General features: G+C 38.5%; 1 protein-coding gene across 1 annotated transcript in view; it reads left to right on the forward strand.

Moving 5' to 3' along the window:
- The first annotated feature begins 15754 nt into the window (after positions 1–15754).
- The window catches only part of cntn5 (contactin 5), a 56376-nt gene continuing 48764 nt past the window's right edge, over positions 15755–23366 (forward strand). Inside the window, exons 1-3 of the mRNA XM_070829338.1 lie at positions 15755–15983; positions 21013–21136; positions 21247–21422. Coding sequence (XP_070685439.1) covers positions 15755–15983; positions 21013–21136; positions 21247–21422 — 529 coding nt within the window. The remainder of the gene's footprint in view (positions 15984–21012; positions 21137–21246; positions 21423–23366) is intronic.

Here is a 23366-nt window from a genome sequence, read left to right on the forward strand (position 1 = left end):
TCCTGAATCAGAAACAATATATATGCGTATAAAATATATGGTTGACTGGAAAATGAAAGCTGAGTCCACATATGACATGTCTGGCATGTCTTAGTTCTTTGTGACACTGAGCAGTCAAGTAGGATGAACTTTCCGTTGTCTGGATGCAGACCAGCTTTATTTGATATACACAAGGGAACCATGTTCTCTCAGAATGATAAATGCTTGGCAATGGACAGAAGAGATTCACATCCTAAAACCCAGTTACTGTAAGTCATGGGTAACTAAAGAAGTAGTATTTTAAAGACAATGCATGTTCTGTAAATATTTTGTGATTACATTTACTGTAATAATGACTTGTACTTTACAGCTGATGTGCAGTGGCAATACGCTTTATTTTGTACTGTTGCAACTCTAAATGTTAACGATGATTTGATACTATATCATTTTCAGTTTTGATACATAACAATAGGTATCTGATGTTCATTCTCTCCACTTCTCCCTCCTAAACTGTGAATAAGCTGGAAAACCTTTTATCATGATTTGCCCCTTTTTGGAAGATAAAACATCACCCTATCATTGTCAGACTAACGGCGATGCAGTATAACTGATTAAACTGTTAATCAGCTGTGTGTAACAGACATTGTAGATATGTATCTGTTATTAACCTTTCATTTTGTTATGTCAGCTCTTCTGGTATGGCTGTCATATGTACACAACATTCATTTTTATCATACACTTGAATCTTTGCCTTCTCGTTTTATGCAATATTTTTGGTTAAAGTCTCACTTTATAAGGACAAACCTTGATTTTCTGATGATATCTGTGCATTTGCAACCTGAGGTCGAATAGTGTTGGTCTTATTTTTCCAAAATGACCCAAGCCAAACATTCAGAGTTTTATGTCAATACTAACTTTGGTGTAAACATGGTCTTGGAAGAACTTTGTGTTCTATTCTGCAAAAAAATACACTGCAGGCCAAAGGAGCTGCTGGATTTCTGTAGGAAAAGATGTGCTTCAAACTCCAGTTGCCAACTGGGGGCTGATGTGGGAGTTGTTTAGTCCAACACACCCAAGGGTTTGTATGACAATAAGATGACCTATGCAGCCAAGAATAAAGTGATGCTGTGAAATGAAGGGACAGGGAAGGTTCTTTTCCTGGGGTAATTTGTGTGACTTAATGTATGCAATACGCTTCTGCTCATGTTCTAACACGCTGCTGTGGTATTTCCAATTTTTGTGCATCTGTATGCAAGTGGGATGCAAGGACGGTCATAGTGTGGTGAGGGAGGGTGAGAAACTCTTTCCAAAAAGGAGAGCAGTTTTTTACTGGCCTGTGCAGACAGCTGTCTAGACTGCAGACCTTCAGCCATTTAATTCTTTGCATCGGTGAGCAAAGACTGGAAGCTAAGAAACAGAAATGTAAAGTGTCAAACACCATTTTTAGTTTGTTCATTTGTTTCCAGTTAAAGAAAAAGTCCTATATCAACAGAGAAGAGTAGCGGATTATATATGGTGATCACCCTGCAAAAATACTGCAAAACAGCTTACAAGGAAGGAAATGGATCATTATGTTTGTTTATCTATCTTTCTGTTTTCCCTTCTTTCTTTCTGTCTCTAAATAACAGATAGCCTAATTGCTTAGTCACTAATTATTTAACCCACTCGTACTAATGCTGGTGCAGTCTGGGAGGACAGGGAGCAAATGAGGTGAGGCGAAGACAAGGAGGCATAAATGATGAATGTGAGACGACTCCTGCTGGATCTGGACATGCTTCCCTCAACCCTCAGAGCTGTCTGTGCCAATACCTTAATGGTCTACATGACAGACAACTTAAATGAAGATGAGAGATTCAGTCAGTGAGAGAGAGAGAGAGGAAGAGAGGGAGAGAGAGAGAGAAGCAAAGAGAGGAAGGCAGAAGTGCTGCTTTTTATGTGGAGATGAACGGCACTGAGGGAGATCTTCTTCTCTTTATACTGAATGCATACACATCATAAATGTAACCCATTGGCACTGTTTACAAGTAGAATTTAGGCTACAGGTGAGGTGTTTTAAACACTAGTTTCCCATGGATACCAATGTTTGTTTACTGTGGTCAGGTGTTGATGCTGAACTGAAGATAACATGTCAAGAAAGCCATTAGTGCTTGTTTGCGTTGTTCGCAGTGATTTGCAGCATAGCATAGATTTTTTTTTCACATTTCTTTCAGTATTGTTAGAATGCGTCTTGTGGTGATGCTGCAGAGAAAGCAGTGGGGTTCATTAATTGAATAATAGGCCAAGTAATGGCTATGGTCTGATGGGAACGATGAACCTAATGTGTGTCATTCCCACTCAGCAAAGGTCTTCTTGTAGGCGAAAAGAAGTTTAACCAGAATTCTAATTCAGCATGCAAAGATTATTAGAATGAAGGAAAACAGCAGTAATGATAGTTCTTTAACTTGCAGGTGAAATGAATCCAATCATAGGTTAAACTAACCCCAAACTTTTAAAACTGAGGAATGATTTGAAGGAAGTTTTGGACAGATTTAAATGACATTAAATTTAAATGTGTATGAAAGTGACTGTGTTCATTTAGTGAATTCATGTAACGTTTGCTCGGTGTGTCATCTGTTCACAGCAACACATTCGTCTGGACGCAAGCCTAAGGGCTATGTTGCTATTCCCAAACTATTCACACTGTGTATTTTTGAGCGTACATGTAACACCTTTTAATGTTCATTCGCTTTGAAGGTTTGGAAAATGTTTAACTTAGAAGCAAAAAACTAAAGTATATGAATGAATTTGAATTTACTGACAAATTACTGATTGACTGACCAACTTTAGAGCCTAGTGAGTGTGTGGTACCTGTCACAATCTGATTGGTTACATGAAACATGTGATTATTGTCAACACAAGACCAGTTTTTTTTAGTATGAGGGGAACCTTTAAAAGCTATGATAGGCTGCAGGCAATTAGGAGTGCGTGGAGAACCCAGGAAGGCAAAGGAACTGACAACATACATTAACAACTACAACAACAACACCATGGCCTATGTTAAATATTTAGACATGATGTTTTCATTAATGCTTTTGTACCACACACAGCATGTTCTATAAATAGCAAGAAATAGTACACAGGCTCTGTTGACTTCACAACCTTCTGTTTTATTAGACGAATTACTGCAGTGGTAACAAAAACTGCTGTTCCATGTGATGCTGTGTTTTGCACAGTGAGGCCACAAGAAAAAGTCCAACCTATTATTCAACATGAAATATTGGACTAGGGTTATTCTTTATGATCCTTTATTTATCCAAATGTGTCATTTAGTGAGATTTTTATTCATGTGTAGAGCTCTACAGTTTGCTTCAGGGCCTTTGGTCTTAACATGGGGTGTGGTCAGGTGTTGGCGAATTGTTGTCTTGAAACAGCAGAAAGCAGTTGTGCCACTGACCAACAGAATCTGGTCTGAAGTCAGTGTCCCACTATTTTCCTGATATTCAAAGGGTGCATTATTCATATAGTAAGATGGACCTACATAAAGGCAAGGTCACAACACGTGTACTAGTGATGCACAGACTGCAGGACAGGGTTGGGTCATAAAATGAAATGAAGATTCTATGAATGACATTCTCTAAAGTTTTAACATACATTAAGCTTAATTTTTTACATTTTTTTTACAAATTCTTAATTTATGGATGCCTGCGGCTCAATCGGAAGATCGGTGGTTTGATTCTTAGCTCCTCGAGTCCACATGTCGAAGTGTCCTTGGGCAAGACACTAATCCCCAACTTCAGCGTGTGAATGTATGTGAAGGAATAGTCTGAAATCCCTGAGTCAACTGAGATTCCTCCTATATCAGTGATGTGTGATTGGGTGAACGTCAATGTAGTGTAAATGTGCTTCGAGTGGTCAAAATGACTAGAAAGGTGCTATATGAGTACAGACCATTTATCTGTCTAGACTCACCACAACAGAAACTAGTGCGTCTCCCCATTAAAAGAGACGCTGTGCACATTAATGCACAAGCCTCAGCAGCATAACTTCATCGATTATTTAAATCTCCAGACATGCCGACAGGATCGACCGGGCTCTAATGGTAATGTTCTGTGTTCTCTACACATCCAAAAGGTCACAAACCGACATGCACACAGTTCAGGTTCATACAGTGAAATTATTTGTAAAGCAGCAGCCCTCCTGGTAAATCTTGAACCCCATCAGAGCTGTTTAAAAAAAATATATCTCAGGAGCTTAAAGTTTAATTCTGTTTCCCATGGAGAGTCTCCTCTGTCTTCTTAAGTTTCATATTACAGGTTTCAGTTTTGCTGCGTAAGTGTCCTACAATGCAGCGACATTACTGAATACATGGAAACATAAACTCTGCATATTACACACAGAGGGACGTGCAGCAGTCATGTCATGCGTATGATAATTAAGAGACTGAATACAACCCCTGCACACCCTGTGCCTTACTTTGCGTTCCGACTTTGCGCTGTTTAACCAGCAAAGTGGAGTTGGACACACCTTAACTGCACCTGCATCATGCACTTTAGACCGTGCACCATGGATCGTTTAAATAACGCTCGCAGGATGTATATCATTACCAGAGCTATATCCTCCCACCAAATCCTGTTTTCTGTCTCTGTTTGTAGGCACAGCTTTAATGAAGAAGCAGACCTGCTAACATTCGTGCAGAAGGGACCCTCTTCAACAAGTATGGGGTCACCATGGAAACCATTTCTTCTCCTGTCTGTCATCAGTGGCCTTTCAGGTAAGAAATTCAAAAGGCAGTGTTCAGAGATATTAGGGAAAAATAGTTGTACAGAGTAATCTTCTTAAGCACTGATATTAGCAGAAACGATACCGTACATGCTGAAATCTACTGTAATGGCATGGCAGTTGTAAATGTGACACAGCTGGGAGAACCATCATTTATGGACATGAGAGAGGGCTTGTGTCTTTTTAAACTTGGAGAGGATGAATCCACATCTTTTAAATGCGCCATGGCTCATTGAGCTTTCCTATTCTGTTAGGCTTTTGAGTGTCAGATATTCGGTATGGCTTTCCACACCCTTTCAGTAAAGGTCTATGGTGGCTGCAAACAGCAGGAACTGCATCAGCCAGTGATAAGGCTGCATAACTACCATACTTCCTCTGGTCATTTTCATGACATCATTTGAATAGCATGTTTGATTGACATGACAAATACCACTAGATAAATATTTTACCAAAAAATCAACTCTGTGGACATACATGGTTATCCAAAGCACCATTTAAGTATCTTTCCTTAGTGGTTTAGTGGCCCAGAAAGCATCAAAATATCAAAACATGCCAGGGCTTTGCTCTGTCTACTGAGTCTCGTGGTAGCACATCGTTAGGAGTGTGATTAGCCGTAAGTGCACAATTGTAAGTTTCAGATCAAGTGTCTCTTCTGGTCAGTCTAGAGCATGTGTTTGCCAGTCTAATGGCCCCTGCCCTTATAATGGTTAGTTCAACCCACCAAAGCAGGGTTCATCCACTCTGTGGCTCTCCCTGAGTTTTATTTCTAGGAGTCAAACACACATCACTGACCTCACTCGTCTGCTTGTTAAACCATACTATTAAATGGAAACAAGTTTTTTTTTTAAAAGTTTGAGCCTTGTCCCTAGGGACTTCTATATTCTGAAGAAATTGTGGACATCTTTATGGGAAAAAGACTGGATTGTTATATACATACTGTATATGTATATATACGGCCTTGCATGTTTCAGCAACTGCATGGCAAACATCAAGCTTGGCTGCACTGTAGCTTGTGTAGTATATCAAAGCACAAAACCAGTATGAAATAAAAACAAGGCTATTCATTGTGACCTTAGTTTCATGTAATATTTAACATTGTCACAGTGTTGCCTTTTGAGTCAGTAACTTTGAGGATGCTGGCCTTGAGTAAGAGAACAATTTGTCTTTACAAGACTACTTCTGTAGGCCAGATTGTGGATTGCAATGATTCATTCTCATCCATGTCTTTATTTTCGTCGGTATTTCAAAAGGTAGTTATTATTTTCTCAAAGACTGTTTTATAGGCAAATGTGTTAAGATGATTTATTCCTTTGATTGTGGTCCATAAGGTGTTTTATTACATTCAAGACGGTGTAAATCTGGTTTTATTTACATACTAATTTGTAGTATACTGTTACAGCTTGCACCATTGGATAGTAATCATGTGCCTGCATAGACAGGATAACAAGCAACGATGCAGTACAAATACAACAGCAGAGCTGTTTCAGGATGACACATCTTTGCTCCAAGGAAACGAGTAGTCTTTTACAGTGAGAGATGGAGTTAACCACTTGTATAAAGGCTGTCAGTGGTAAAGCTAATTCAACATTATAGTACACGGTATATATATGTATTCTTTTCTAAATGTATGCCAAAGAGAAGACCGGCCTGTGATTTTATTTGCATAAACACTTGGACGGTTGTTGTACTTTAATCATGAGCATTTTACACAGTCTTCAAATTCTAAATCTTGCCTCCCCTTGGAGATTGTGAAAGTGATTCAAGAAATGGATGAGAAGGAGAAATTAGTGAAGAGAAATGGATGCATACCAACTCACTACTTATTTCAACCATTAAATAAAATGCTCAAACTAGTAGCAACCCTCTGATGATAAAACAAAAGCCACAAACAAAAGATTTAAATATATCTTCACCAGCAATGGAGCTCACTGATAAAACAAGAAACTTAAATAACCAAAGGAATTACTTCATCAACCCTGCTCACACTGTTCACAGACTTCAGAGACTCATCTTGCTCAATCAGTAGGACATCATTCGACCTCAAATGTATATCCATTTAACAGTCTTGCTGCTGCAGAGATACAGAGGAGGATAAGACAGTGTGGTGAATATTGACACACTTGCATATATTGTATTACTGACAGCTCAACTTCTAGGTCCTGTGCAGTTTTTGAAGCAGATCAAGACATGATGACGAAAATTAAATTCCTCAAGGGAAAACGAAGGACACATTCATTACCTGGTTGTCACATAATGTGCCTCCATCCTCTCTCAGGGTTCCAAGTGTTAAGAAATGTAAGAAAAACTATTTTCATTGTTTGATCAGCATTTTAGATTTTCTCTTTTAAAAAAAGATAAAAAAAAAGTTTAGACCACATTACTCGCAGAAATATTCAGTCAGTCCAAGTCAATCAGATTGAAGAATGACTCTGAGTCAAAGACAATAAAAAGGAAAAATTCTGCCTCTGTGTAACCGCAAAGCATTAAAACTATTAAATGTTTCCAGACCAACACAAGCACTTAAGAGGTCTGTCAGAAATACCTCGTCTGTTGTTGCCGTCTATCTGCTTTATATGAGATAACAGAAAAAGCCGTGGCTGCTGCAGTAGTGCTATAGTTGTTGCAAACATCATGAACAAAGAAATGGGAAAACTCATTGCACATTGTTTCCTCACCCTGCCTATATATTGTGATTTGAAAGATATTAAGATTCATGATAAGTGGGAATGATCTTTTTTGCATCACAATTTTCATTTCCACTGAAAAAATGTGTAGAATAAGATTTGTAGGCCAGGACATTTCTGCATTGTAACTTCATTATATTACTGTTTTATCACACGTTTTAAAATTGCATTTTCAGCTATTTGGATATTACACTTGGCAATTTTGATATTTCAACTAACTAATTAACTATATCTTATCCTGGCCTGAAAGTAATGTTAAAAACAGTACAGAACTACAGAGTTTACATGAGAACATATGCTGTAGAGTTTTTTTTTCTTCAAATGAACAACATTACATTAGAAAAGAAGCCTTTGTAGTAAAGTTGTAGGTTTTCTGTTTAACAAGACTCAACTAGTTTATCAAGTTTATTAACAGGGACTTCATGGCTTGTGCAGTTAATTTGTTTCAGTTGAATCAATTCTGTCCATTGATTTTTGATCTCAGGATTTAGTTCCATGGTACCTTGGGTGCATATACTTGACAGAATTTGCTCCACTTGTTCATTAAAGGTATCTCAGTCCTCTGTTAGTGCTGGACTCCTGTTGTCTTACTGCTTTGTAAAATAATTGCCTCTCAGAAAAATAGGCTCATTCTCATAGGCCTTGTAGACCTTTACTATCGGATTGATTTTTTTCACCTTTACATTCCACACTCCTGTGGAAAGTATTATGCAACCATGTCTTATGTCTTAATCAAAATTGCCATTTCAGCCACCAGAGGTAAAAATATATAATGTCTGGAGCAAAAACAAATATAAGACACTCCAAGTTTCAGAGAAATTTAATACAAGCTTATCGAATTAAGCCTCCTTTTTAGTACACTGTATATCTTAATGACACGACAGGACAGGGTAGACTCTTTTGGGAGTGCTGTTCATGTTTTTACATTCAATTGAATATGACAATATGTAAATTCTTAAACTGCAAGTCATTCAACTTTCAGCAATGATGAAGTCTCCAGGTAATGTCCATTGGATGAACATTAAATTATAGTCACACTGTTTTCACATTAGCATACTCTATATGCATTACTAAGATTACTCTGTTTTATTTTTATTTGTCTGCTGTTTCCAAGTGCAGCTGACAAACTACATAAGTTTTAAGCACACACTCACTCACACTAACAAATACTTACTGTTTTGTCCATACAACTCTGGTCTGCATTTCCTCCCCCATAAAATCGAAAGTTTGAATGAGAGAGCCAGGAGACAAAACACAGTGTAGACAAATATAATTTTATAGGCATCACATAAAAACCCCAAAAAGAAGATGCACACCATGCATCAGCATTGTCCTCAGGCATATTGTTGTCTTATAACAAGCAATGACAGGTCTTTACTTTTCTTTGCTTTCTTTGTTCTTTGGCCTGAGGAGGAATTGTCTGAGTACATTCCTGGTTGGCTATTTCAGAGGGATGACTCTCACAGGACTTTTATCAGGTGTCCTGAAGGAACGTGCATTTCCTCATCTTCCATCCACACATTAACGGCCAAGAATTGCCTTATCAATAACGGAAAGTAAATCGCTCAAATGGGCGTTGCGCATTTTTTCTGCAGTGCTGATACGATCTGTCTCTGGATTCTTTTTTTTTTTTAGAGAGAGTTGTTCATTTTACCCAATACCCCGTATTTCACTAATGTTGGACCATAAGTTACAAAGACACTAAAAGTAGTGGTTTTCCACTTCAGTCAAAACAGCGCTGAGAGCTGCGTATGCCTGAGCCAGAAATATGTCACATTTCAAGAGTGCCACACTTCAAACTGGTTTTCAATATTATCAGCAGCAGGAGCCATGAGCAGCCATTCCCTCGGGTGTGATGCAGTCTTTGTCAATTATGATACTTTTGACATGATGGCTTGTGTAATGGATTATTGACCTACTGTTCTCTCTGAATATTCTGAAAATGCTCTCTTTGAAGACAATAGTTACCATGTTCTATTTTATTTTCCTCTGTACCTAATCCGTTTTCATTCCATTGATATTTAAATCATGCAGAACCACAGAGGGCAGCACATGTAGATTTCTCTAATGTTTAAAACTGGGCTGGGCAGGCCTGATGTCTGGGGCTATTCCTACCCCCCAGCCTGCCTCTGATTGAAATACGTTGTTGCTTGGAGTGTTAAGTGTGGAATGGTAATTCAACTGTTCCCCAGCTAACTCTGAGGTATCTCAATATTAAAAGCGGGTTGCAGGGAATATAGATGTGTAGTGCTGTATAAGTGATGCATGAAGTCATTTTCACCAAGGGCAAAAAAGTCATGCACCAGAAATATGGTTGTGCATGGGTAAATGGATGAGTATTTGCATGCACTACACAGAGCTGGACGATGCAATGAATATATTGCTGTGATTGTATACCTCGAAAAAAAAACATTGATATACAGAGTGCTGTTTAAAAGTCACTCCCAAACCATAGAGGTTAACTGCAATTCCCAATGTCCCAGCATCCCACCGACCCAAATGACATAGTCAGTACAAGAATGAGTACTTTCAGTTCTGCAGGTTATTAACTTTGTAGATACAAATACACAAACTTTGTGATCTATTTATGGTCCCACCATTAGGGGCTGATGGACTTTCTCCAACTGGCAGGAGAACCTGGGTTGTGACAGCTTCTCATACGCTCACAACTTGAGCCCAGAAAATGAAATAAAAAATAAAAAAACGACATCATTGTTGATTTCTGTAAGCATGACAAGTTGGGCACAACATTCAAGTCTTGGCAGTCACTCTTCTTTGGTGTGTACAGTGATCAACAGTATAAACAGTACCAGGGGATTTTGATTTTGGCATTTCAGAGTACACGAGTACAATGAGCCTGTGTGCTGACGCCAAACTTTGTGAAATAGAGTCTTGCTATCTTCTGCCACATAGCCTGAAGCCAATTAGAAAAGTTTTTTATCATTACTGAATGTTTTTGAAACATAAAGCATGACATATGATTTTGTGGCATGTCACTGTGCAATTATGTTGTACCTCCTATATGGGCATGAAATAAAAAAAAGTATAGAGTATAGATCAGTATAAATATCAGTAACCCAGCATGCCGGATAGAGACTTCCATGTTTCCCATTAAAAAGCATGACACCATAACACCATTCATCATACAACACCACTGCGGTTTCATTTTTACTCTGACAAGGTTGAAGCTGCTCATACAATCTCCATAGTACACCAAGGATCAGGGAAAAAGACCGGGTTTTAGTTAGTAGTCTGCAGTGATAGGAGGTGAGGTGAGGTTGCATATGATGTATGGATTGTTCCGTCTGTAATGATATTCCACTGAATAAATGGTCTCAAGCATAATCAGCTTCAGTCAATATAATCTCCCTGTGAAGGTCTTCATTAATCTTACAGGCTATGGCTAATCATGTCCGTCTACTTGAGCCCCCATGAGCGTCTCACCTACTTACTGTATGTTATTCTAATTAATTTTCACACCACAGTCCAGAGACTTCAGACAAGCCCAAGACTCACAAATTGTCCCCGGTGCTGTGCCAGCCAGATGACCTAATATAAGAAGATGAGTTTCTCAGTCTTTGTCTCCCCTCTGTTCACATAGAACATGTCATTTTCCCTGAGCCTCACCTTCACCTCTGTTGTTGGTTTGTTTGTACTGCAAGTCTCCTCATTCGGTCATACTGCATGATAACTAAGACTTTATATAATGCTGATTTTATGCAGTATACAGAAAGGCGATCTCCACTCGAGTAAACCCACAATCTAACATGCGAATGATAATGAGGACAAGGAAACAGGACCGTTTGGCTTTTTGTTTCTTTGTTCAAGTATAAAATGGCCATTGTCTCCTTTGGTGATGTTATCATGAAGGTGGTGTTAAGACCTGAAACGATCACCGATGGCATTGCTCTGGAGTTCTCTGAAATGCAGCTGGTGCAGCCCTTTCAACAACAATGAGTGTTTCAGATTTTGCACCCTCTAAAAGATAGGGATCAGTGGGATCTGCAAGGGTCATTGCTTTTATCAGATGAAGGTGACAGCTGACAAGAGCAAGTGCCTGTTGGCTTCAGTAGTCAAACAAACAAAAGAGACTTTTTTTTTAGCATGTGGTATTTGTCAGGATTTAGACTCAGTCTGGAAGGTTGTTTTCCTGGAAAAAGGAATTGCGCCTTATAACGTGCACTTGACAGAACAGTATGCAAAATAAATAGGCTCTTATTGACAAGAAGACAAATGGAGACACAAACACTCATGAGAATAAGAATCCCATTTTATTGCTAGGTCCTATATCACACAAAGGGGAATAACAGGCTGTTGTCACATAAGATTTTATATATATTTAAAATATTTTTATATCCTTCATGAATTAAATTGACATCTTTTGCGTGCACACTGAAATGGTTTTAATTTTGAGTGTTTTTAGTGACAAACCTGTAAACACTAAAAACAATGAGATGCATCAAGTACAGTCCAATTGAACTCCTTCCACCCCCACAGAAATGAATAGAAAGCTTATTAGAAATGTCTTTCAGTCTTATGCAGTACAATTAAGCGGCAGTGCCTTCAAAATGATCATCAAGTCAAATCATTAACCTTCTAATGCTGAATATGTCAGAATTTTGACAATCTAGCCACAAAGCCATGTTCCAACATAACAGCTCAGCCCAAGCACTATGATTACTATGCTAAAACCCTGTGGTCTTTACAACTGAACATGTCACATTATATGCACAGTGATAAATACTTTTGTGGAGTTCTTTACAGCTATGGCTTGGTCTGGATCTGCACAGAGAGGTTTAATGCAGCAGGGAGAAGGACTTGCATCCCAGTGTGTTATTGCCAGATTTTATGTGATCTACTGCTCTCTCATCCACTTCGCTTTTTTCCGGTGGTATTGTTGTGGGCTGGGGATCTCCAGGTATCTTACAATTCCCTTCAGTGTCCTGTGATTCAATTACAAAATGATTTCTTATGTGTCCTGACAAATTTCAATCTTTGGTTTCCATTTGTTGCTGTATAGCCACATTGACAGTAACATAATCATTATTATCAATTACATATAAAGTCTGGTGTGCTTAAATAGAAATTCATTTAGTACCATGACAGAAGGAGTGATATGATATAGCAAGTTTCTTTCTCCCATTCACTAGCCTTTTATACTGACAGAGTTTTTAAACTTGACTAAATGAAGTCAGTGAAGCTGTCATGCTTTAACAGGCTCAACTCATTTTATAACAAGCTGTTTCCTTGTCATCACTCACTGCTTCTCTCAACCAATCTGCAACTGTCACAGCACAGCTGTCATTCAGAGAGACGCACCAGGTTGTACTAAGTCATATATACAGTACATGTATGCACCAAACTGACTAAACTTCAGTGTGCTGCTGAGTGTTTGGTATCAGTCACACAAAACAGCTCGAGTTTCTGTTCTAAACATAAAATAAAAGGAAAAAAATCAAATATAATATATTTTTAGTGTGAGAAATAGGACGATCAGTGGGGAGTCTCGCAGCCCAGATGTGCATGGCAGCCCTGAAAAGGATTGTTTCAAATATGAAAGACAAGAAATAGTTGAGCATTAATTACCATGATTTACCATTCAATCCTTGATGAAGCATTTGCCAACAGGAAGTCCCATGTCACATCTCAGAACTGGTTACATTAACAGTTAAAGTAAATAAGATATAACTTGCATCACACTGATTATGTTCTGTCAATAACTTTGATACCTTCACTGCAGTGACAGAGGAACGTTGGCAGCTGGGAAGCCTTCTGAAGTTCTATAAAGGAGTTTTGTTGTGTCAGTACTGAATTGATCACAAGAGTATTGCGATGTTTCTAATAATCTGTCATTGTCCTAATTGATATAATTTACTGGTAATTTTCAAAGATCCTCAAATAGTGGAGCAAAACGATATGGGAGGGACAAAACTGGCTAAACAGAATCACTTTAGAGGTGTGAAAGACCTGACATGGATCAGCATTATAATACACAGGAAGCCATGAATAAATACAAATTGTATTAGATGTTAGGAAATTAATACTTCAGCAAAATCATTGTTCAGCATCTTTACATTTGTAATATATGGTGTGGCACGTTAAATGCATGACATCTTTGACAAAATGTACTAATATATCTACATTTTATGATTAAGGTGGCACTCACTCAAGGCTAAAAATTAGATTTACTGTTACATTGTGTCTTACCTCCTGAGGTTAATATGTTTTTATTTTAACTTTTCCAGCTGTCAAAGGAAATCAGCTGTGAATTTCTTCACCACCTGAAATTAATGTGGTTTTTAACTTTCCCAGCTGTCAGCCGAAAACGTTTCTGCATTGTTGAGCCATGCGTGGGCATCAGCACTGGGAATATGGTTTACACCTCAATTTAGCTGATTCTCTGCAAGATAAATTATTTAACTGACTACCAACTAACTACTAATTGCTTTGCTTATCAACTTTCAAACTCACATTACCTTTCATTTAAAGTGGAGTTCTATATTCTGCTTCCTCCCACGATATGTAATACAGTAATTGCCCGCTCTCCATTTGTAGATAGCAGTATTTTTACAGCTGACAAGTCCCCAAGGGCACATAATTATTTCTCAGTTTTGTTCAGTTCTTTCATAGCACTTTATCATGTAGGACAAAAAAGCTCCTAACCCCCCTTTGCAGAACTTTGAATAGACTCTTGCTGAGCTTCAAGCCTCTAGTCTTTTCAGCATTATATCCAAACAGAAATAGTTCCATATCATCAGTAGTTTTGGCTACTTATTTCAGATGTATAGTGCAGTTGCTTTGGAAATACAGTATGTATTGACAATAAGTTGTCATGGGGGAGCTAATTGTTTGTAATCTTGAGTTGTTACACTTATAGTATCATAAAAAAACAGCATATTGGCACATAGTTCTAAATAAAGTAGATAGAATAGTTCAAAAGTAAGTAGTGGAAGATTATGGTGACAGAGAGGACAAGCGACAGGCCCAACTGTGTTTTGCATTTCAGAGAGGATGTTACTCTGAGTCTCCATGGACTGTTTTACTTTAAATGAAGATGTTTCTCTCCTGCTGTTATACTTACCATTTTATTCAATTTGAGACTTTGATTGTAGTGATTATCTTCACTACCTTGCAGGAAGTGCATGAGGCATTTAAGTGCTTTCACATTGTACCTCTAATCGGCACTATATGCTAGATGCTCCACAAAAAGACAAAACATTAACTACTTCTAGCATCACTCTAGGAATAGAGAATACAGTTTTCACACAAGACGTTAAGGTCTCCATTCGTAATTTCACTTCTTTTTAACCGTTGTCTTGGTGGTGGTTTGGAAAATTATTGTTCCAGCAGATATGAAGGCTTAGAGAGGGATAAGAAGTTGTAGGTTCACCAAAGTGCCAGAACTCCAAAACTACACCTTTTTGCCTGAATGTGGATTTTTTCCTCTAAATACATCACAAATGCGATGCACATGCTTTTCAACATGTACATGTATTTTCTGCATACTGTAGGAAATGCATTCTAGGTTTTTCCACCTATTGCACTCAGAGCTGTCTCTGAATTCTGCTTTATCCTGCTGTCTCTACTCGTTTCTTTGTTTCTGTTCAGCAAGATTTTTGCCCTGTAGAACACTAGTTTGTTGCAAATTATTCCTCATACAGCACCATAGGAAACTTTCTCGGGTGTATCTGTTTTTATAGAGGAGGAGAGTACAGAGAATAATGCTATAGTTTACAGAGGTTACAATATAGAAATGGCTCAGTATTACCAGATTTGGACCCAAAAGCATGACTCAGAGACCAAGCAGGTAAAGTTAAAAGTTCAGTTTTACTTGTGTTCAGACAGGCAAGGAAGATAAGGCAAACTCATCCAGTTAGGGTTCAGGCAAAAGGGGCAGAAATCCGAAAAGCAGGCAGGGGTTCGTACAGGCAGAAATCAGGCAGGCAGAGATGAAGGGCTGGCCCGCTAAGCTGAAAGCACATAAGGCATTCTGGCTGCAAATGATTGGGAATGGGTTAGTACATATACTGCAAGGCTAATAAGAAAGTGGGAACAGGTGTGTAGGTGGGCGGGGAGGTCAGGTGATGGGAAATGGTTGGTATACAGAGGTTACTGCAGGGCAGGAGGGAGTGGCTGGATTTGAAATGACACAAGAGTTTGTATATGGCAAGGGAAGAGAGAAGATTGAAAATATGGAATGAAAATCAGGTTGACGCTGTGAGAAGTATGGTGTATAATCAAGCATTCCGATTTTTCTGAACCACAAAGCCAAATGTTTGTAGTAGACAAAATTTTACAGGAAGTGAGGACTATATATGATGTAACTCTTCGCCATGTTTCACCTTATTTTCCCAGACTTTGCAAGAGCTGTTGCAGCACGGCCCATATCATATGCGGCAGTATTACGCATGAAACCAGACAGCTCGTCAGTGCTCAACTCGCGCAGCAGACCTCGACAACACCACAGTGGTGGACTGGTGACTCCTGACTGGCCTGCTTTCTCCAGTCACCCCCTGTCAGCCCTGAGTCTGCTCAGCTCTCAGGAGGACTACAGGAGTGAAGGTAAAACTAATGGTGCAGTCAAACCTACAGTTTGTTTGCTCTTGTCTGAACCAAAATGAAAAAGTTTGGCTTTTGGTTTGTCGAAGTACACATTCAGACTTGCAAAATACTGTGCATAAAACTATAAAGACCTCACAAGTAGCTCATTAATACTACACTTTGTAAACTTGTCTTCATTTGCGGTTATAATGATGACCGAATGAATATTTGTGCAGACATTAGCATAATTTACCCACTGTCGTGTTCATTAGTTAGGAAAACAGGAAGAGAAAGGCAGGTTTATCTTCAGTTAATGTTATTGGTGTTATTAATAGCCATCAAATGTCAGCGTCTGTCTCTTTCTGCCAAGACAGCTTTGCATTTCTTCGTTGTTTTCAGTCCTGACCAACTGAATTGCAATCATGCAGGACTGAGACCTGAATTTTCGGGGAGTCTTATTGTGAGCTGAAGGTGCCACTTCAGTTTGGACGATATTGTTCTCACCTGCCCAAATAAACTAAACTGAAAGTAGGGACACTCCAGTGTTTGAATAAAACTCTTCAAAAATGATTGGTGTGAATGCACTCTGCTATCTCTGCACTCTACCAACAGTCTGCCATCCCTGGTCACACTTTATGTGTGAAGGCTTCCTGCCTGTTTAGATTGGGTCTGGAAATGAATCTCACCTATCCATCATCACTGTGCATGGTCTGCAGTGACCAGGGTCGTGCCCTTTGTGAAATTGAAGTGGGATCATGGCAATATCCAGCTCTCTCTCTGTTCCTGTCAGTATAGAAGCTATAGATATGATGGATATCTTTGTCAAAATGGAAGATTTAATGCCTCAAACACAGCATGGAAACTCACTGTCATAAATCTACATGGGTCACTTGCTTACATCCTGACTTACAGGATGAATAATTCTAGAGGATATAATGACACACTGATTCGTTAATATATGATTAATCACATCATGCTTATTACATCTGGAGTGTTTAATTAATGGAAATCTGAAGTAGCTGCTGAATTAGCAAAAGGGATTTTAGCACACACTGGGAGTAATGAGTCAGTCACGTTTAAAGCGGGCACAAAATAGGAATAACAATAAACTCTTCTACATTTTTATTTATCTTTATCTTTATTTTTGCTTTTTCTCTGTTTCTGATTCTTCTCCTGGTTTTGTCTCGGTGCCTCTCTGCCTATCTTTCAGTCTTTTTTACTTTCTGACAGCATTATCACTATGTAGCCATAAAATGACTTACATCTCTATAACCAAGGTGAGAGTAATGTCTCTCCATTGTCAGTGGTGACAAGAGCATTATACCATTGCACTGGATTGATGTTCGGTGGATGAAATGGATGCCAAAAAGTAATGCACCTTTGGTGGCTTAAAGGGGATATTGCTTTTTTGGCTCTGTGACTGACAGATGGCCATGGCACTTGAAGTTGAGTGATTTAAACAACTTCTGTGCTTGTGTATGTGCTTGTATTTTATACACACACACACACACATGTCCTTAACCACTAAAACTGTTTTCAAATAGTCCCACAAAAAATGTATTGTAGGTGGACAGAGCTCCAGTCAATATGCAATAATTAAGCAGCTAGGTGTAATAGTAATAATAATATGTAAATTCCATTTATTTACCTGCTATCGGGACACCTTCAATTGCATTGTCATGCTTGTATCACAAAACTACCAACAGAATTACAATGTTTGGCCTTCAGCTGTCTATTTATCAGCTAGTTTGATGTCAGTCTAATCCACAATGTCATCCGAAGCAGAAAGCATAACATTTTTTATCCTCCTCCACACTTTAGTACTGTACATATTATTTGTTGATTTAGATCATGTAAAGCAGAAGTACAGTGCAGTCAGAAGAGGCAATGACGTACTTTTTGTTGTTCTGGCTTTGTGCTACAGCAAACTGGATTTGAAATGAAACAATAACTTAGAAGTTGAAGTGCAAACTTGAAGCTTCAATCCGAGGGTGTTTACATCTACATCAGATAAACTGTGCAGAAATGATAGTTCTGTTTATGTTCAAGGTCTTTATTTGTCATATACACAACAATTACAGTGAAGCAGTCTAGAATAATAAATCTTATTTATCTTAAGTTTTTTTTTTTATCATTTCAACCTCCTGGTTTTAGGAGACATAAATCAATTTGAGAATTTAACATAAACTGGAAATTATCACGTTTAATGATATATAATTCTTATAATTCTTTGCAGTCCATGAGTGCAGTCTATGACCCATAGACATCAGCAGACACTTGCTATCTTCCTGAGTGATGCTCTGCTGGGCCTTGATAGTATTTTCACTTGTTCCTCATTTAAACTGAATCACAGCACCAGAAACCTTATTGTTTCATTTGAAATGGGAATGATTTTATCATACATCATGCCCCATTCCACAAGCTAAAATGAGGCAGATGAAGCATACTGGTATTGTTGAATATATTTATGGATGGATAGACAGAGGGCTATGTAAAGAAATATGGAGATCCAGTACTATTTTTTTCCGCACTAGTAACACCACAAACACGGAATTGCTTTGCTTTATATGCGCAGCAAGGTTTGCAACTTAATATTGATTAATTTTTCCTCCACTGATTAGGGTATTATTTGAAATGCTTTTTATTTCCCTGTAGAGCAGTATATTGCTGACAAAGGGTTGGTGAGATTATTCTTTTTTTTTTTTTGTCAATCGTAAATGCAGAAGTTCTCAAGACTGGTGACTTGGCATTGTTTTATTATTACTGTACCAGATCAAACATAATGCCACCTACACGTAAATGCTCCATGTAATGACGTCTGTTAAAGGGAAGATTATGAATATAAATATACTGTATATTCAGCTGCTGTATTATCACATTTAAACACATTACTAAGACATCACTAACTATCTGTTTATTGGGCTTAGATTCTCTTATATATGCATTCTCTCAAAGGCACACTCAGTTGCCTGTTGTAGAGTGTGAGATGCACTATACCTCGGAAACCCTCTGCAAGAAGTGCATCACTTCTGTTTTAACATGAGGCTAGATCAAAGAGTAGAGCACTCTGAAGGAACAGAAGAGAGTTGCAACAGGGACTGTCAAGCAGAAAATACTTGGCCCGCAAGCATATCGATATGTGGGTGCATTTGTGCCGCGGAGAGTTCAAATTTTACACGAGAGCTGCTTTCAATCACCAGCAAGAGCATTTTAGATCAAGAAACAGTGTGGCTGAGATGGCTTGTGCCATTGGCAATTTAAAGAATGTGTTGCTAGACAGTAAGAAAATCTCATTCTTCAGATTATTTATTTGTTTTTCTAATTAGAATTGCCTTGGACCTACTTGTTTATCTAATCTCAACTGTGGTCATTGGACTGTACAGTAGTGTTGTTTTTATTTTTCTCTGTCCCAATGATATTGTAAAACATCTTTCAATTACATGTTTACCCTTCTGGCAGTGATCTGAATTTTGATGCATGTTTATGTAAGTAGCTGATTGATGTTGTCAGTGATTTATACAGATCTTTCCCTGTGTTTATCTGGGTATTTGCATCGTAAATCCTCGTCAATATTTTCATTAAAGCCTGTTTTGTAAGGGGCCTCTGATGCGCAGATACCTTTTTCATGTCAATGGTTATAACCAGCTCCTGTGTATCATCCTGCTTCTACATGTGCCCATGTGCACCACACCCCGGTGGCAGAAAATGAAAAACAGCAGCACTCCTTGTCCACAATACATGTGGCACTATAGGTGGCGGATTACGCCCCGTGCCTTAAATAACGCTCCAAATATCAACTTTCTATACTTGCTGCGACTGCACTATGCATTGATGTGTGCAGCATGTACTGTGGCTGCGGCACACGTGGTGATTTTCTAGTATGTTGCAGAATGCAAAGATTAATGCTTAATTTGCCTTTTGGTGAATAACAAACAGAGCCTACAAACATTTCTGTTGTGACATACACATTTGAAATAAGCTGTTATTGTCATGTCTGTTTTATTACATTCACTCATTTGTATATTGCAATTGAGTAATACCATATTAATGCCTAAAGATAAGAGCTACTTACAGTAATAATTTGTTGCCCAGAATACTTCTAGAGCTTGTTACAAAAAAACGAAGCTTACCAGAGACTATTAGCCGGATAGTAAACAATGTTAGAAGACAGACAGAAAAAGGGAAGATTGTGTTGTTGTGACATTTCCTATCCCATTTCCCAATATCCCATTTTCAGTGGCATGGTGGTCAAATGATTCTGTAAAAGGATGGAAATAGATCGCTAAGAATAGACAACACATAGTATGTTGGCACAAATGTACTACAGTTTACTAATCCCTCATCTAACATGGTTGTACGTAACTGGATACTGCTGCTTGAACGTGTGTGCTTTAATGTGAAATGTGAATTCAGGTCACAGTGGGAAATGAACCACACTAGCCACAAGACTCCTGTTAACAGGACTGTTGGCTCATCACTTGGCCCTCAAGGCAAACAACAGTGAGTCCAAAAGACTTGGAAGTAATTAGGTGGTAGCTCTAAGGTTGAACGTAAAGGTGTGACATTTCTAAAAGTTTATTTCTCACCAAGAATGAATCATGTCCAACCAGGTTAACTCCACGATTACAAAGGATTGCTTCTTACTTAAGAAGCTGTTATTTCTCCTTTAGAAGTACAACAGCCTCCAGGCTTGCTCAGTGAAAACAAATTCAGACTCAAGCTTTGAGGATTACTAATGTTGAACAACCAAATCAGTACCATGTATCACAATAGTGTCATCACCCGTCAGAAAGATCTGTTGTCTGCTGTAGAATGCAATTCTTGTTATTGTTACTGTCTATTATGCTGTCTACAATTCCATCACACTATGGAGCTGTACATCTTCTCTTTCTCGTGTTTCTTACAATAGAGGTTGGTAGGAAATATGCACTTGCACTAACCAAACAGGGGAATAACAGAGAAAGTAATTGGATGTTAAAACTGCGTGGGCCTCCTGTTGTGATAATTGCAATCATACGTCTCGTCTTTATCTCGTTTTTCTTTCTCATAGAAAGTGAAGAGTTTGGGCCTGTTTTTATCCAGGAGCCAGACGATGTTATTTTCCCTTTGGATTCTGATGAAAAGAAAGTGGTGATGCACTGTGAAGCACGAGGGAATCCACCACCCACATACAGGTGTGACATATATTTGTCTGTCTCCTAATTGCAGCTCTACTTTCACCGCTCATTAGCATGTCATTCATCACAAACATATTAAGATCTCCTATTCTTCTGATGTTTTGCAGTTGGTACATCAATCGGACAGAGGTGGATGCAGCTGCAGATTACCGCTACAGCTTCATTGACGGAAACTTAATTATTAACAATGCAAGTGAGATCACTGACTATGGGAAGTACCAGTGTAAAGCAGAGAACAGCTTTGGGACCGTCCTAAGTCGAGATGCTCTTTTACAATTTGCATGTGAGTAGATGTTTTTTTTTTTTTTAATTCATCTTAACATCTTTAATAACATATATGATATATTCTATACATTCGCATGGAACTCGGTATGTCTTTGATGGTAAAATGTATATTTTAGATGGACTTAATAGGGTGAAGAACACACGAGGCTAATGATTAGCTTCAAGCTCTTTTGTCTCTCTGAGGCAAAATAAACCTGTTTGGTTCCAGGGGTAAATAAACACTATGCTGTCTACTGTAAGGTCTTGTTGCTGAGTGCAGTTCCCACCGGCTCCATCTGATACTGTTGAGTTGCACTGCTAACAGGGTATGTGCCCTCAAATGCCATGTCTCAATGGTAAATGAGAGCGAAAAGCACATTTCTTCCCCCAGTAATCCCCTGGCCTAACTCCAAAACATCATCACAGGCTAAGGCAGCACACATGGAGACACCAGGGGCACTATGCTCAGAGGAAAATGCATTGTTGGTTTTCTCTACTGTTTCCTCAGGAGCAATGACCATAATAGCCTTATTGGCATGTCTACAGGGACATTACCAGTCTCACTTACTGTTGCTAGAATACATGCTCTCATGTGTTGTTATGGGGACGTACAGTTGTTACAGAAATGACTCCAGAAACAAATGGCTAGATTAGTCTGAAGCTATGTAGAAAGAAAAAAAAAATGGATGAATGGAGTTCTGTTTAGTAAAAGCTCTATTTTTTTATACTCTTTTTGCCGTTTGTTTTCCAGCACAAAATTTCATGTATATCAGCGTGACCATCAAAGTGAACAAAAATCAGAAGAAGACCTGTCCTAAATTAAATATAAGCCAGACTGCATTGGCAGGCAGAAATGCCCAGATGGTAAAGCACAGACACGCTTCAAAAAAGTGCTGCTAGTGTCTGAGGGACAGAAGCTATACCTCGGCATCTCCCCTCGTCTGTCCTCTCAACTGTCCAGATCCCAGCCCCCATTTCCACTCGTATCAAATCAGCGTGTAAAAAATGAGCCTGAGCCTTTTTTTTCTGAGTAATTGAACTCTCCTGAAAATGAGCAATGTAACAACTTGGCCCTCATTTATTAGTCCAAGCTTCGAGCTGAGACATTTATTTTTAGTCTTTTATAAATACTGTACATTTGCTTGACACTGTATCCATCAGGTTCATAGTGACGATATGCAAATGAGTTGTGTGCAGCCTAGGAAGTAATGTTTTAATGTATTTAAATGAATAAAGCTCAAACTTAATGCTCATGAAGAATAGCATCACATCAGAAAGCATAACTCTGCTTTTTAACAACCACAATATGACTACCCAGGTATCTTAGTCTAGCACCATTAGATGCACCACCTGTAATGGCTGCACAATCCAACATAATCAATATAATCCTCTGAATTTACTGGAAATGGAAATGAAAATACCTCCAAGGCTATCTCTTCAAATCTAATCATCCTTTTTCACAGTTTGGTCCATATAGATATTTGCATTTCGTTGATTTGGGTTACAGCAATTTTTCCAATGTGTTTATTTAACTCCTCCTACTACTAATAATAATGATAATTAAGTCTTAAAGCATAAGTTTAAGCAGAGGTTATGTTTGGGGTCATGTTTGGTTGATTGGCAGGTATGTCAGCTGAGATGATGGCCACTTGTTTGTCACTCTTCAGCTTCGCTCCAGCCTCCTTTGCACAAAATTGGATTTTCTGGCCCCAATAACAGGTCAGTCAGAATCTTGTTGTGGGGGGCGTGACAGGGCGTAATATGGAAAGATGCAGCACAGACAGACTCTGCCAAGTTTCAAGGTATTACAGCACAAATGGCCAATAATCATCTATAATATTATATTATTATTATTCCCCCCATTTTGGCAGATCACATCATTTCCTTGCAGTGCAGTACAGTAGCAAATTTTCTGTGGCCAGGGGGTTTGGAGCCACAGCCCTAAAACATCACTCACTGAATA

The sequence above is a fragment of the Pempheris klunzingeri genome, chromosome 4 (genome assembly GCF_042242105.1).
Source record: "Pempheris klunzingeri isolate RE-2024b chromosome 4, fPemKlu1.hap1, whole genome shotgun sequence".
NCBI classification, from domain to species: domain Eukaryota; kingdom Metazoa; phylum Chordata; class Actinopteri; order Acropomatiformes; family Pempheridae; genus Pempheris; species Pempheris klunzingeri.